This window comes from Montipora capricornis, chromosome 6 (genome assembly GCF_036669925.1).
Source record: "Montipora capricornis isolate CH-2021 chromosome 6, ASM3666992v2, whole genome shotgun sequence".
In the NCBI taxonomy this organism is placed as follows: domain Eukaryota; kingdom Metazoa; phylum Cnidaria; class Anthozoa; order Scleractinia; family Acroporidae; genus Montipora; species Montipora capricornis.
In genome coordinates, this window is record NC_090888.1 from 43,180,353 (window position 1) to 43,194,678 (window position 14,326).

Sequence of the window (14,326 nt, forward strand, 5' to 3'; positions counted from 1 at the left end):
CTATTGTGAGTAAATTAGGTGAGATTTACGGAAGCGCATGCATAATAACATACATAACATACGAACAAAATGATATATGAAATGAATCATATTGAACTGGGGATATGAAATAAAGTGGAGCTATGATCCTCGCAGTTATGAACGCAATTTTAGCAATTGAGCAAAGAAGCCTGAAAAATTCAGGACTGCGAGGATCATAGCTTGGCTTGATTTCAAATCCGCACTTCAATGTACTGTTCATTTCATATATCATTTCGTTCATTGATTCATTCATCACGGGAACAAATGAATCCACATATGACCAGCTCCCAACATCAGTGGCTACCGGTATCGCAAGGTCACGGATTCGAACCCCGCTGAAGTCCTGAATTTTTCAGGCTTCTTTGCGCAACTGCTAAAATTGCGTTCATAACTCGAAGATCATGATAGATTCACTTGAACACATAACATATATTCGGAATGACTAAGACAAAAATTGAAGAAGGCGGATTTAAGCCCTATTCATTGCAAGGGCCTTGTTTTTCTTGGATGGGTATCTTCCCAGATAATTCGGCGGTGGTAGGATGAATGATGTCCCAGGAGGGGCCTGTCATAGTAACTACATCTTACTAACGAAATTGAGGGGCCGAACGGCAAGTTAATAAAAAATTCTAGAATGCTTGAATCGCAGACGGGATTTCTGCGGCTTTATGTGTACTTCATTTTCTAGACAGATGACAAGTCAGTTTGTTGTGCATCACTGAGTCAAAAAATAGTTGGATACTGATAAACTGATAAAACTGACTTGAAGTGGATTTTCTGTGAATTCGGCTTTGTATATTTCTCTATCATGCGTTTATTGGCTCATTTTCTTCTCTTCCTTTAATTACATATTTGTTCATGAAGACTCAAGTGTACATTTAAAATATCTGAAAATCACCCACACAGATTTGTGTCTTACGTTAATTGACAAGGAGCACGAAGCCAAAAAAGATGATACTTCATAAAGACATTTGAAAGGCATTGCATTTTTTTCAGACGCTACTTTCGAGAACTCTGTTTTCTTTCCTTTCAACTTTAACCCCAGGAGATTCATGAAGAGCGCTGTCGAATTCCTCTCGAGGGCTCCGATGTAACATTCTTGGTCCAGCTACAACAATTCCGATTGCTCCAATAGGCGATGTTATGAGAATAACAAGGACAGCAATCGTCAAAATCTGTCATAACATATGAAATAAAACAAATCAGTTTAATAGGTAAGTAAAGTTATGTTAACTACCTGTCCTATTGATAATGAACTCTTCAGAAAAGACGATGACAACGGGTACACCCCCACCCCGAGGGGTAAGGCCAACTGGTAAAAAGAAAAGAGGAATTCGCCGATTAAATTAAAAAAACAATCCTAAAGGGCACCAGAAGCTCTTGTTGTTGTTGTCAGAAGCAAAACGTTTCAAACTAGAAGTCATATCAAAACTTGATGACGCAAGATCGACGCGTTAACGTGAACAAGATGGAATAATGGCGAACTTACATATATTTAACAATTATTCACCGATATTCACCGAGCCTACGGTGAATAATTGTATATTAGCGTAATTACATAGGTGATTATTTGAAAAATATCCATTTTCTTTAAAGCAATTCATTTATTCGTCACCTCCACAAAACGGCTTGCGGCCATTTTGAAAAAACCGCTTACACTGTAGGTGACTATCGCGTAATGATCACCTCAAATGTAACCAATCAACGCTGAGAATTTTCAATAATCACCTATGTAATTATACTAGAAGCTCATGACCTTTAAGCGTTTAACTCTGGTTCAGAGTTAGGGTTTTTTTGCGCTTAAACATTTCCGTATTTGGATGTAACGTAGCTCGTGCATTTTCCCGCGAGTGTAGCTTCGATATTATTTTTGTCCATATTTGGGCACAAAATTGGTGTCTTAGAATCCCCAGCTTTGTTCCAAGGAAAAGAGTTGCAAATTAAACGCTTCGTGTGTTTCTGATTACACTAAATATACATATTCAACCTGTATTCCATACTCTTCTTCAATCTGTCCAGTAAATCCTTTCTGTCGTGCTATGTCCAAGGAAACAGAACCAATGGCAGCCTGAATCAATTAAGTAAAGAGACAAATTAAAAATTATGGTGATAAATGGGAAAAGGTCACGAGCATTTATATATGAATCACAAGGAGAGCAGTGCAGGGTGTTTTTTGTTTTTTTGCATTTCAACGCAAAGTGATTGGCTGAAATATCAGGTCATGTAGCAGATTTCGTGAGGTAAAATTTGATTGGCTTGCTACAAAGAAATCGAAAATAGGAGACCAAGGAGTAGAAACGATGACTTAGAAATCAGACCAATAGCAGTTGCTACAATTTCAAAAAATAAGTAACTTGCGAGAGCTGATACACTGCCAAACAATAATTGCGTAATAAGACGCACAAATTGGTGTGACGTAATAAAAAAATCATGGCAACAAAAGAACCATCTAACAACGCCCTATATTTTGTGTTTAAACGCTTGTACAGTATCTCAAAAATCAACTTTGGTGACCCCCATTTTTTATTGCTGAAAAGTGATTAGCAGGCTAAGACAAAACTCTCTGCAAAGTTTAAAAAAATTCTGTGGAGCGGATTCAGAGCCACTTTAAAATTCTTCAGTTGCAAAGGTGGCTATGAATCTCTGCTCCAGAGAATTTTTTTAAATTTTGCAGAAAGTTTTATCCTAGATTAATATGCGGACAACGACAAACGCATTTTTTCGATGTTTGTCCGCATTTCAATCGCATAATGCTATGTAATAAGAAGTTACAATCTATTTTTATCAATTGTGGAAAATGTCACTTAAGCAGCGACGACGGCGACTACAACGAGAACGTCACAAATTTGCATATTGAGTGGGCAAAAACAATAGCACGCCCTGCACGTGCGTTTTTCACTTTTGTTCATTTCTTTCCCGTCGTCTGCAAAACAACAACGTAAAATAGCCAAATTTGAGGTTTAATGAAAGGACGTCAAAACATGAATATAAATTTTCATTTTCTCCCCTAAATTAAGCGCCCTTGCGACCAGTGTTGTTCATGAGGAACTATCACACATTTCATCATATTAAAAGCGTTCAGATAATCTGACCTGCGATCGGGCGTTTTTTCTTTAGAGAAGGGGCGAAAAGTCCCTCCTTGGCCGAAATGAAACGTAGGGAACAAGGGTATGATTTCAGGCTAGAAACAGTCACGAAGTGATTACTATAACAAGAATTTATACTGTGAGAGGATGTTTTCGTTGCCGTCGTTGTCGTCGTTGCTTGTTAGAGAGTAGGGAGCTTACGAAACAAAACAATAGGTTTAGTGAGCAAAAACAATGGCTCTGCACGCTCTGCACGTGCGTTTTACATTTTGGTACATTTCTTTGGCGTCATCTCCTAAATGACGACGTGAAATGATCAAATTCAAGGTTCTGTGGAGGACGTTAGCACATGACGATGAATTTTCAGTTCTCTCTCCACGCTTCCAACTCACTCATACCAGTTTAATTCCTCGACAGTTACTACACATTTTTAACGCGAAACGACATGAAATAGTTTCGTAGTGATATGAATAACGCGAACTCGTATTTTAAAATGAAGTCATCGTAGCCGTCGTCGTCCTCGTTTCGTAAGCTCCCTACCTTAAGATCTACGACGGCGACGGCGGCGACGACGAAAACGTCACTTTACAATTTTAATACATAACTTTGCATTATCATAAGTTTTTCGCGATTATTCCTCTCGTTCACGTCCTACAATTTGGGCGAAGTATCCTAAAAAGAAATTGCCGGGTTCGACGGGTTTCAGATTGAAAATAGAGCCTCAAAGAAAGATTTTTTGTTGCATGCTCACGTTGTCGCCAACACCTTAGGTGTCGTCGTTTTGCAGAGAACCGCTCATCTCTCATGGGAAAAATCATACTAAGGGACCGTTCATTTTTATGAGGTGGGGGGGGGGGGGGGGGGGGGGAGTGAAGGGGGCTGGTGGGATTTAGGGGGGAGGGCATGCGAAAAAAACTGCTTTCGAGGGCGGCATGCTAAAAAAAATAAAGGAAAAAGGGGGGTCACGTGAGATATTTTAGTAAAACTTTGAAATGGCATAATATTTTAATATTTCAAAAATGCTATAGAACAAACATAGAAGGCAGGATACAAATTTATTACAAACTTTCCTTCTGCTTTAAAATAACGTTGACGACAACAACTATTTGTAGCCACTAAAGAGAACTTTAAACACTGTTATTTTCTAATGCAACTCTTACTGGCACTCATCTTCATCTTCACTGTCGTAGAGCTCTACTTCGCTGCTTGTGCTGCTACAGAAGTCCATTTTCAGCAATGCTTTCAGTCAGAGTGTACTCTTCAGGGTACATTAAGGTATAAATATAGTCTCTGACTTGCTGCTTAAGGTTGGTGGTGATTCTGCTTCTTGCAGCATTGGTGAACTAATTTCCTTCCAAGAGCTGTGCGATGTCTGGCCCATCTCGTCTAAATAACGACATGGCAACATGCTCAACTTTAATACATTCTTCCGGGACGGTCAGACTAGGAGTGTACACAAGGCATTGGGGAACATCACTGGGGAAGAGAATTAGACCATGGAAATGGCAGGCTGGTTTTATCTGACGCAGAAAGCGTTGCTCCGTTTGCAGATAATTGTCAAATAAACGTTTTCGGTGGATTATCTTCAGCATCTTGAAGTGATGGAAGTTAAAAGGAAAAAGAGAGCAGAAGAAACGGCAAAAGAAAGTAGGAAGGCAAAAGATAAATCATATGAGGATTATCCTTGGATTGAGCTGTGCGAAGATGTAACGAAGCTTAAAAAGCTACCTGTTCCAGAACTAAACAAGTACTTAAACCACCACGGGCTGAAGCAGCATTTGAAGAGCAGTAAGAGTGAGAAAGTAAAGGCAATTGTAAGACATTCATGCTTGCAGCAGAGGACCCCTCTCGGCGACGAAGTACAGTGTAATCGAAAGTTCATAGCAGCGACGACTGCGTGCAAACAATCTCGAGTTCTATTACGAGAGCCACAGCTACGAATGTACCGATTATTTATTTCGCACCCAATAGGCCATTTCCGAGTTCTTGTCTGCCTCCTCTTCAAAGTGAGTCTAAGGGCAAAGTTTTTCTGATGGTAATTAGTTCTACCTTACTTATGAATAAAAACTAATTTTCATAAAAAAAGGAGGCAGACATGAACTCGGAAATGGCCAAAATATATTTTAATCTATCTAGTTTAGAACCTACCTGCACTGTAGCTTTTGGCAGCCATGAAATGGCAATAAACAGCCTCTCTTTTAAGTTGAGGTCATTTCCAAGTAAACCGAGATAGGTAGCGACGAGTCGAATTATCAGACTGATGACAAGATTTGCGATGCCCATTCCTGCAGAATAAAGAAATAAAGAGACAGACAACATTAGCAAATACCAAGCCGAAGGGCCCTGACGCCCTTATCAAGTTGAGATGATAAAAGTAATTGTGAGAAATAAAGTGTAGCTCATGGAGGATTTCAATGATAGATAATACTGTTTATCTGAATATATGCAATTTCACGCAAATAGCCTTGCTTAGATAGAATTCGAATGGACATGGAGACCAGGTGACAGTATTATTAGCATTATACATTGTACAATAAACAGTCAAACGTACCTCCAAGCAGTTATTGTCACCTTGTCTCACTCGGATAGGGTTCTGTCCCAATACAAAACACAGGTCACAAGCCACAAGTCATTTTTTTTGCCAACACAGAAACAACCCTAACCGTTTATCAATGCTAACATTAGGCCTAAAAACTTTTGTTTAGGCCTAAGGTTAACTTTAATGAATGTTTAGGATTCTTTCTGTATTGGTAAAACATTGACCTGTGACTTGTGACCAGTGACCTGTACCTAGTGTGACATTGCATAAATTAATTATCTCTCATTTAAATTTTCTGAGAGTCACTTTAATCATCTCTGAACTTAGCTTAATTTTATTGTTGGTTTTTGCTTATGCATTATCAAACCTACCTGTATACTTACATAAGCAATAAATTTAAACAATAAAGAGGTTTTGGTTTTGTAGTGAGCAATGTCAAGTATTTTCAGAGTGAGACTCACCAACAACCTTTGTGTTCATGTAAGCTACACTGACTTCAGCCCCAACAAGACCAAACAGCAAAGGTTCAAACAACTGCCAAACAAGGGACATCACCATAGCAACTGGAGCCTGACCGACAAAGACAATTAATAGATATCCCTTAAAACAAGTTACATTTTATGCTTTCAGCATATTTACAGAATAATTTGAATACTGTAATTTCCGGGCGATTACCCGCGGGTAATGTGTTAATTTTTCCACAAACAGTTCTTGGTGCGGGTTATAGGAAGGTGCGGGTAATGTGATAATTTTTAAATCTTCCGGTATAGTTTTAAAACCGTAAGAGGGAAAAAATATAAAAGTCATTAATGAAACTGTTCCTAAAAACTGTATATTGCCTTATTTATTTCACTTTAATTGCCTAACAAACTTAAATGCTCTCGTTGAAAACCAGTGCAAATTGAAAACGTGTCAAAAAATATCGTTCACAATCAAAATCGTTTATCACACGTGTGATATTACTTTCTTACTTTGCTAATTTCACAGCTTCTTTCTTTGCTTAGTTCTTGTCCAGATAATAAACTAATGCTAATAGGAATACTCTGCATTTTTTCACTCAAATGATTTGCCACAAAACAGAAGGAAGGGTTTGCATTTGAGTTGACCAGCAGGATTTCTGTTGGACACCAAGTGCTTGTTGAGGGGCACAAACATGGCAGCCATCACATCATCTGAAAACTGGGAATGGATTCATACTCTGGCAAATGGGAAACCTCTTGGAGTGAAGGGGTCAACAAATTTTCACAATTATTATTATTATTGTTAGGCGAAGGCAACATAAATATCGGTGAATCAAAACTAAGACTGTATAGGTGATAATTAACTTTGGAAAATATGCATTTTCTTTATTAAACAATAATATTAATTTTTTCGTCTGTCTATTCCTCAAAATGGCTTGCGGCCATTTTGAAGATTATCGCGTAATAATCACCACAAGTGCAGCCAATCAGCACAGAGAATTTTCAATAATCATCAATGTAATTACACTAAGATGGAATGTTCCTGGTATCCAATAAACAATGCAGACAACTAGAAAAACCAAGTATAACAGATTGCCTGAAAAGTCAACTGTAGTAAACCTTGGCAAAACTTGGTCCTTAATGCACAATGAAAAAAAAAAAATTTTCTTTTGAAAAAAAGAAACAGCTATAAGCACTTTAATTCCACATTCAAGGCCAATCCTGGATTACTGGAAATTTAAATTACAGTCTATTTACTTTTAAAGCAGGCTTCCTTGGGATTTTTAGCCTTTAATTATGCCTTTCATATAAGCTTTTGCTTTCCTTCAGCATAAAATTGTGTTGTTAATACTCTTTCAACATATGCAAGATTCAAACCTTGTACTACTTAAAAGCGGATAAAAGTTAATCAGCCTTTGACCAACTACAGTGCAGCCGCTGCCCCTGAAGATCAAAGACTTTGAAAAGAGAAAGAAAACTCCATGCACATGTAGAATGGCACAAAAAATTAATGCTCTCTTTCACACTAGCTTGTAATAACAGCATACTTGGTTTTACTGCAAACCTTTCCTATGGGAGTCCATCCATAGGCTGCAACTGTTGACATGGTTAGCACACCCAGAGCTCCTGCACCAGAGAATTTTGCTACATTACTACCAAAAACAGAAAGAAGTGAAAAACACAGCAGTATCACAAGTCTGTTGTGAGGAAGATTAACCTGTAGAGAGAGGAAAAAAAATGTGTCCATATTATACCGTCCAGCAAAATCTAAGAATGTTAAAAGAAACTACATGTAATAATAGTATTATTGTTTAAAATAAGCTCATTCAAAACAGTAATAATTATCTGTAAAGCCTTGCCAAAGAAATCAACATGCAACAACGCGCGAAAACTGCTTACGATCTTTCTTACGAACTTTCATCTTGCAAACGAAATGGTGTGTTTTCTTCAATGTTCAGGAAAATAAGCGTTTCAAAACAGTCAATTTCTTCAGCTTTTATGTTTTTGAGGATGTTAAGGAGCTGCTTTATCACTAATATCAGGTTTTTCTTCTGTTTTTTGCGGAAAATATCGAAATTATGTGGAAGATGTGGATTTCAGTGAATTATCCTGATCCGCATCGCCGCATCCTGTCAGATGCCATGTTTATACTTTGAGGAACCCCTCATTGTACATGTACAAATTGCAACAACAACAGTGGAACATTAATTTAACAAACTTCTGTAACTAAAAACAAAGTCCCGATAAAGTGTACCCTAAATCTCTCAGCCCTTAATAACACTTTCCTAAACAATGAGCTCAGGGTAATTTTGTCCTGTTATTTGTCTCCTTAGTAGTCACTCTGATTGACATACAGTATACAAATATAAACCATTAAGGCCAAAAATTACAAACCAATGAATTGAGTGGTGTCTGATACTTGCAGCCTGCAGACCTCAGGCTGCAGACTAACCCTAAATCACAGTTATTGAAAGCTAACTATTCAAAAATGGGTGCTTAAACTTATAAATACTGTTTATCGGCACAAGTTTTAGGCAGTCTACAGTCTGGAATCTGCAGTCTCAGCAGTCTGCAGTTATCATAGACCTTGAATTGTAGATGTATCACTGAACATGATGTAAAAAACTACTTTTCTACAAGACAATCACAATGGAAAAGAGATTCTTGTATGTACATTGTCATTCTTGTTGGGAATGAACCAACACAGGACACCAACAAGACATCCAACAGTGATACCAAGTAACAACTCGATTGGTCCTCGAAATATGCTGAATATCAAATTACCTAACAGAAGAGAGAAAAAGCAATAATTTATCATGTCATTGATGATTCATGTTTTGAAATAGCATTCCATCAAGTGTCTGCGCCATGTTCAAGCATTCATTCTTACAATGCACAGTACCTTGTAGATTGTCCACACACTACACCTCTTAATTGTTAAAGATGCAGTTTGTATAATTATATAAAGAGACCTCTAGATTATAACAACTTTATCGGCGTCAACAATTGCAGACTGCAGATCGCAAACCGCTGACTAACCCTAACCTAACCCTGACTCACATTTATAAGTGTAAATAAGTGTTTAACAGCACTATTTGAAATGAGTGCTAATTAGACTTAAATGCTGTTGAATTCAATAATATTTGTAGGCAGTCTACAGTCTGCAGTTGTCATACACCTTACATGTAAATTTTTATCAGCAAACATAATTCGAAGTGCAGGCTACACTGACCTGAATCAAATGCTATTCCAAGGCAAACTCCAAATGCACTTATACAAAAAACATTATCAAAAGATGCCGCGGCCATGACCAGAGTAGGAATCCCTTTGTTTACTCCATAATGTTGACCTTGCAATTCAAGCAAACATGGTATCACCACAGCAAGAGAAACAGCAGCTTGGACAAAACTGATTTCAAGAATAAAATCTGAGTTGCATGGATATAATATTATATTGACCATCCAAAACTTTGTATGCATAAGAAAGTATGTAAGTGCTTCGTCACTCCACTCAAGGGTTTCAATGTTAATTATTAACTTGGTGCCTGGTTGGAGTAGAGTTAAACCGTCTATTGCTAACCCATTGACTCCCAGGGGTTCTCCACTGACGAGTAAAATCGTCTGGCGTTAGACAGTAAAATACCAAGTCTGGCCGGTTTAGGCCGGTTTGGATGTCAAAGGGTTAAATTGTCAAAATGAATTTTTAATTTTAGGTTTTAAAGAATGTCTTTAACTCAAGGGCTCCTAAGAGTGAAACTTTATAGATTTCACTTTTTTTGTTTGCCAGATGATTTTACGCGTCTTTAGAGGAACGGGAGGAAGGGGGGGCGTGGGGGGTGGAGGGCTCAGGAGGTGATGGGTACAATCAATCAATCAATCAACTTTATTTAGAACACGGTAAATGGCTCAGCAAGCTGGTTTTCTGACAAGCCGTGTAAGAATTACAAAGTATAAATGCTAAAAATTACAAGAATTTCAAGATATAAATTTTAAAAAGACTAATGTAATAGGGATAACTTCGCGCTAGATATCATATTATGGCAAAGAAATTTAAACAATAGTAATAGTTAGTTACAAGCCGAATTTACTATATAATAATATGAACAAGCCATGTTAAAATGTGCCCTAGCGAGGTAAAATGTGTCCTATGATATCGCACATTTAAAGCTTGCAAGATCCCTTATCTCACGTATTTGATTACGTATTTGGTACAGTACATATATACAGTATACGTTGCAGTTCAATATTTTTCCTAGATTTATTTTATCTATAACATTTGACATTGGACAATTGTACTCTAAAAAAAGTCTGGGTGCTCCAGAACAGGAGTGAAACCAGTATGAACTGGTGATTTCTAGTTCTGGTGCTAGTGAGCTGCAGGACAGACTCATGGAGGCTAATGGCAACGCAAAATGATTTCAATCCAGAAAAACCATAAAGTTTTATAGATCTCTGTTGAAAAACAAATTTGCACTACCTTTGCTATTTGCAATCAAAGAACTAGGAAAAACCCTGTCTATCATGGTTACAATAAATTATTCCCAGCCTAAAGTGCAATGAGCCAATTCAAATATGATGGTCCAGCTCATTGCGGGTGTAAAACCTAACTGGGCAGGGTAATCCTCTCAAACAGATGACAGGTGAGTGATGAGTCCAATATTATTTGAGGCAATGGTCACAGGTGGTTTTCATTTTACGTCATCGCTGCCATATCAATGGAAGAAAACAAAACATTAGCTCCTTTTGTTCATCCACCGCAATTTGTACATGTACATTGTTATCCGTGACTCACTAGAGATTGGTTGCAAACCACCTATAGGCTACAATTGGCCTAGCTCTCCATTTGGACGTCAGAGATCAAGAGAGTCATCATGCGCAGGCAGATGCCGCCACATGGTATATCTCATGACTCCCTAATGGCAGACCATGGAAAGCTTGTAGATTCTATTATGCCAATACGTCAGATGACTTTAATAAGCCAGCTTTAAAATGAAATCGTTTTTACTGTATACGTTTCATTCGTAAGTTTCTGTCTATGATCTACAGAGACTCGGTTACGCAGAATTGTATGATGGTGAATATCTATGTACACTGCACAATGCAGAAATATCAAACTTACCCAAGCTGGAAGGCCCAAAGCCACTTCATGTCTAACAGGAAATGCACAAGAACCGCGGCAGAAACTGCTTCAAATATGCAAGGAAGAAACGCTAATCGAGCAAGAGTAAACTTCAGTTTTCTTAGCGCAGAAGTATTTAATCCAAGACCCGAACGAATAAGAATTATCACCAAAGCCATGCTCCGTAGAGTTGAAGACCAACGCTTGTCAATGGAACGAGCCAAATTAATCCCTCGAACATTCTGCAATAGAAATCCCGCTAAGAGCATACCCAATAACGGTGGAAGGCGAAGATATGGAATTTTACCCACTATAAAACCGAAAAGACTAGCAGAAACTACAACAATGTATATACCAAATATATTTCCACCAGGTAAAGCATCGTTGCCAATTATTGACCACAACACAGCCCATATCAACAGAACAATCAGTCCGCGAGTTAAAAAGCGGCCACAAAACCCACTTGGAGGAACGGTTAAGCCTGCTGAAGTCAAATGCTCCTTAAAAACTCCATTTTTGTTCTTCGGTTGCGAAGTGTCGCCATTTCCGATTCCATGTGCTAAAGAATCCGTTAGCCTGGAGGTATTTTCTTTGTCGTCCATGGTACTGCTGAAGAAAATGACTGAGCGATGAAAACGCGGGCATCGAAAAAAGCAGAAATTCTGGAATCCGGAATCCGAAATCCGGAACCTGGAGCCAGAAGCCAGACACCTGTTCTCGAAAGTCCCGAAACTTTACGGGCCATTTTGGGGTGTCACATTTCCCTCTGTATCTCAAGAAAGGAGAGGATTTAACTCGCCAAACTTCACAGATATGTTTCTTTTAGTTGGCTTGAAAACATGTTAAAAGATCGGCTTTCCAAAACAAGCTGTTGGCAGTTTCACAAATGGCTTTTTGGGCCCGAAACGTTTTCAGGACTTTCGAGAAACAGAAACCAAAATTATCCACACTTTGCGAGAATTGCAATAATATAACCACTGGATAACTCAATTTGTTTTACTATTGTTTATCCGGTGGATAGTGATTTATCCGTGGATAGCGTTATCCACCTTTCGAACAATGGAGGTCAGGTTTCTTGTTCTTCTTTATTATCATCAAGTCTTCCAATTGGTAATCCTCGTAAATAAGTTATCATAATCGAAATTGGCTCTGTACATGGTGAACTTTACGTAAAAGTAATAAAAGTAATAAAAGTAACTCAATGTTGTATTTGCATTATAATATAACATTCACATTTAAATGATGATGCAAAGACCTGGAACGAAACGTATTATTCCCAAAGGGTTTGATTCAGCCCCTGGCCCTTTTCAAGGTTAGTTTTAATCATTTGCATTACAATGTAATGTAACGTGGATGCGAGGTAATTTCGGACTATTTTGTAGTTTTAACCCGAAATTGCCTCGCATTCATGTTAGATTACATTGCAATACAAATGAGAAAAACTAACCGTGAAAAGGGCTATTTCGTCTATTGTTTATTTCTGCAAAACTTGGTTTAAAAGGAGACAATTTTCGGACGCTGATGGGGACAATCCTGAGACCAGATTCTTACTCTTGAGTAATGGACTCTTACTAGAACATAATCAAAGCCTGGAAGAAAAGACGGTAAAACATTTTTTGTTTATTCATTATTACTTTAACGCAAACTTGACCATGTACAATAAACAAATTTCATTTATGATTATTTATTTACGGGGATTTCCAATTAAAAGACTTGATTTGATGATAAACAAGATGCACAACAAACCAGGCCTCTATTGTTCAAAAGGTCCACGGGATAAATCACTATCCAGCGGATAAACACTAACAAAACAAATTGAGTTATCCAGTGGATAAGTTGTTTTAATTCTCGCGAAATGTGGATAATTCTGGTTTCTGGTTTCCGGAATCCGGATTTTGGATTCCGACTTTTAGTGCTGCTCTCAAAAGAGGCATTATTAAAATGAGAACGCCATATGGCTACAGCCGTATTTTCCTCCAGGTGTTTATTCCGTTCGCGGTGAACCAGTCTCACAGGTTACCCACTAATACACTTGTCAACCTATTTAATTTTCTGTAATTATAAACCTTCTTTTTCTTTTATTCATTATATTTTAATTTGGCTGCTTTTTTTCTCCTTTTATGTCTGTCATTTTGCTTCATCTATTGTTTCGATACCATTTGTTTTCATTGTTACTGTTGTTGTGTTATCATACATGAAGTGTTATCTAGCAAGGTACATGTGGAAAGGATTATAAAAGATGGCGTTCAGTTAGTTTATACCAAGGAGTAGGGATGACGCAGCGATTAAAGCAGGTTGAGTTTGTTAGTTTTCGTCTCTGCTCCAAGAGGTTTTTCTCCGGGTACTTCGGTTTTCCCTTCTCCTCAAAAACCAACATTTGATTTCATATGTATTGATTTCATTTGGTTTCATTTGTGCACGACCCCACAAGCTGTTCAGCTTTAAACATGATAGTGTGAAAATAAAGGTTTATTAGTATTAGTATTAATAAATCGTTGGGTGGAGCAATTTAGGACTGTACTCTACTCAAAACGTAGTTACTGAGGCCGCCCTTGGCATTATCAGCCTGCTTCCCACTCTTGTGGTACTGAACGACGAGCCCTCAACGCAAGAACTCAGCAGGGCTATCGACTTCCTATCGAGCGGCAAGGTCCCGGTTTCCCCTCTCCCCAAAAACCGACATTTGACTTGCTTTACTTTCATTGTTCATTTCAGTTTACAGTGTCTCCAATTAGCGCTCCAGCGCTAGAACGACTAGACACTTAAATAAAGTTCCTCTCCTTTCCTTTCCTTTTCCCTAAGCTGCTTTCCATCATAGAGTCCTTTCACAGGGATATGTACAGCACTGTCTGCTACAACGGGCAAATGTCAAGCAGGGATGCGTTCTCGCACCAACACTGTTCGGGATATTCTTCTCATTGCTTCTAGCACACGCCTTCAGAAACAACGAAGATGGTGTATACCTTCATACGCGATCTGACGGAAAGCTGTTCAACCTAGTAAGACTTGGCGCTAAGACCAGGGTCAGACGTGCCATTAGGCTCTTTTTGCAGACGACATTGCTCTAGCGACCCACTCAGTCAACGCCCTGCAGAGGCTGA

At 38.3% G+C, this 14,326-nt stretch overlaps 1 protein-coding gene across 1 annotated transcript; it reads right to left on the reverse strand.

Annotated features, from left to right (window-relative positions):
* Positions 1-819: 819 nt before the first annotated feature.
* Positions 820-11,843, reverse strand: LOC138052196 (sodium/hydrogen exchanger 9B2-like). Its single transcript, XM_068898571.1, has 8 exons — positions 11,226-11,843; positions 9,340-9,515; positions 8,782-8,891; positions 7,672-7,824; positions 6,108-6,216; positions 5,256-5,392; positions 2,009-2,089; positions 820-1,196 (listed from the first exon to the last, which is right to left on the reverse strand). The coding sequence occupies exons 1-8, from the start codon at positions 11,825-11,827 to the stop codon at positions 1,014-1,016; spliced, it is 1,551 nt and encodes a 516-aa protein (XP_068754672.1). The 5' UTR covers positions 11,828-11,843; the 3' UTR covers positions 820-1,013.
* Between the last annotated feature and the right edge of the window lie 2,483 nt (positions 11,844-14,326).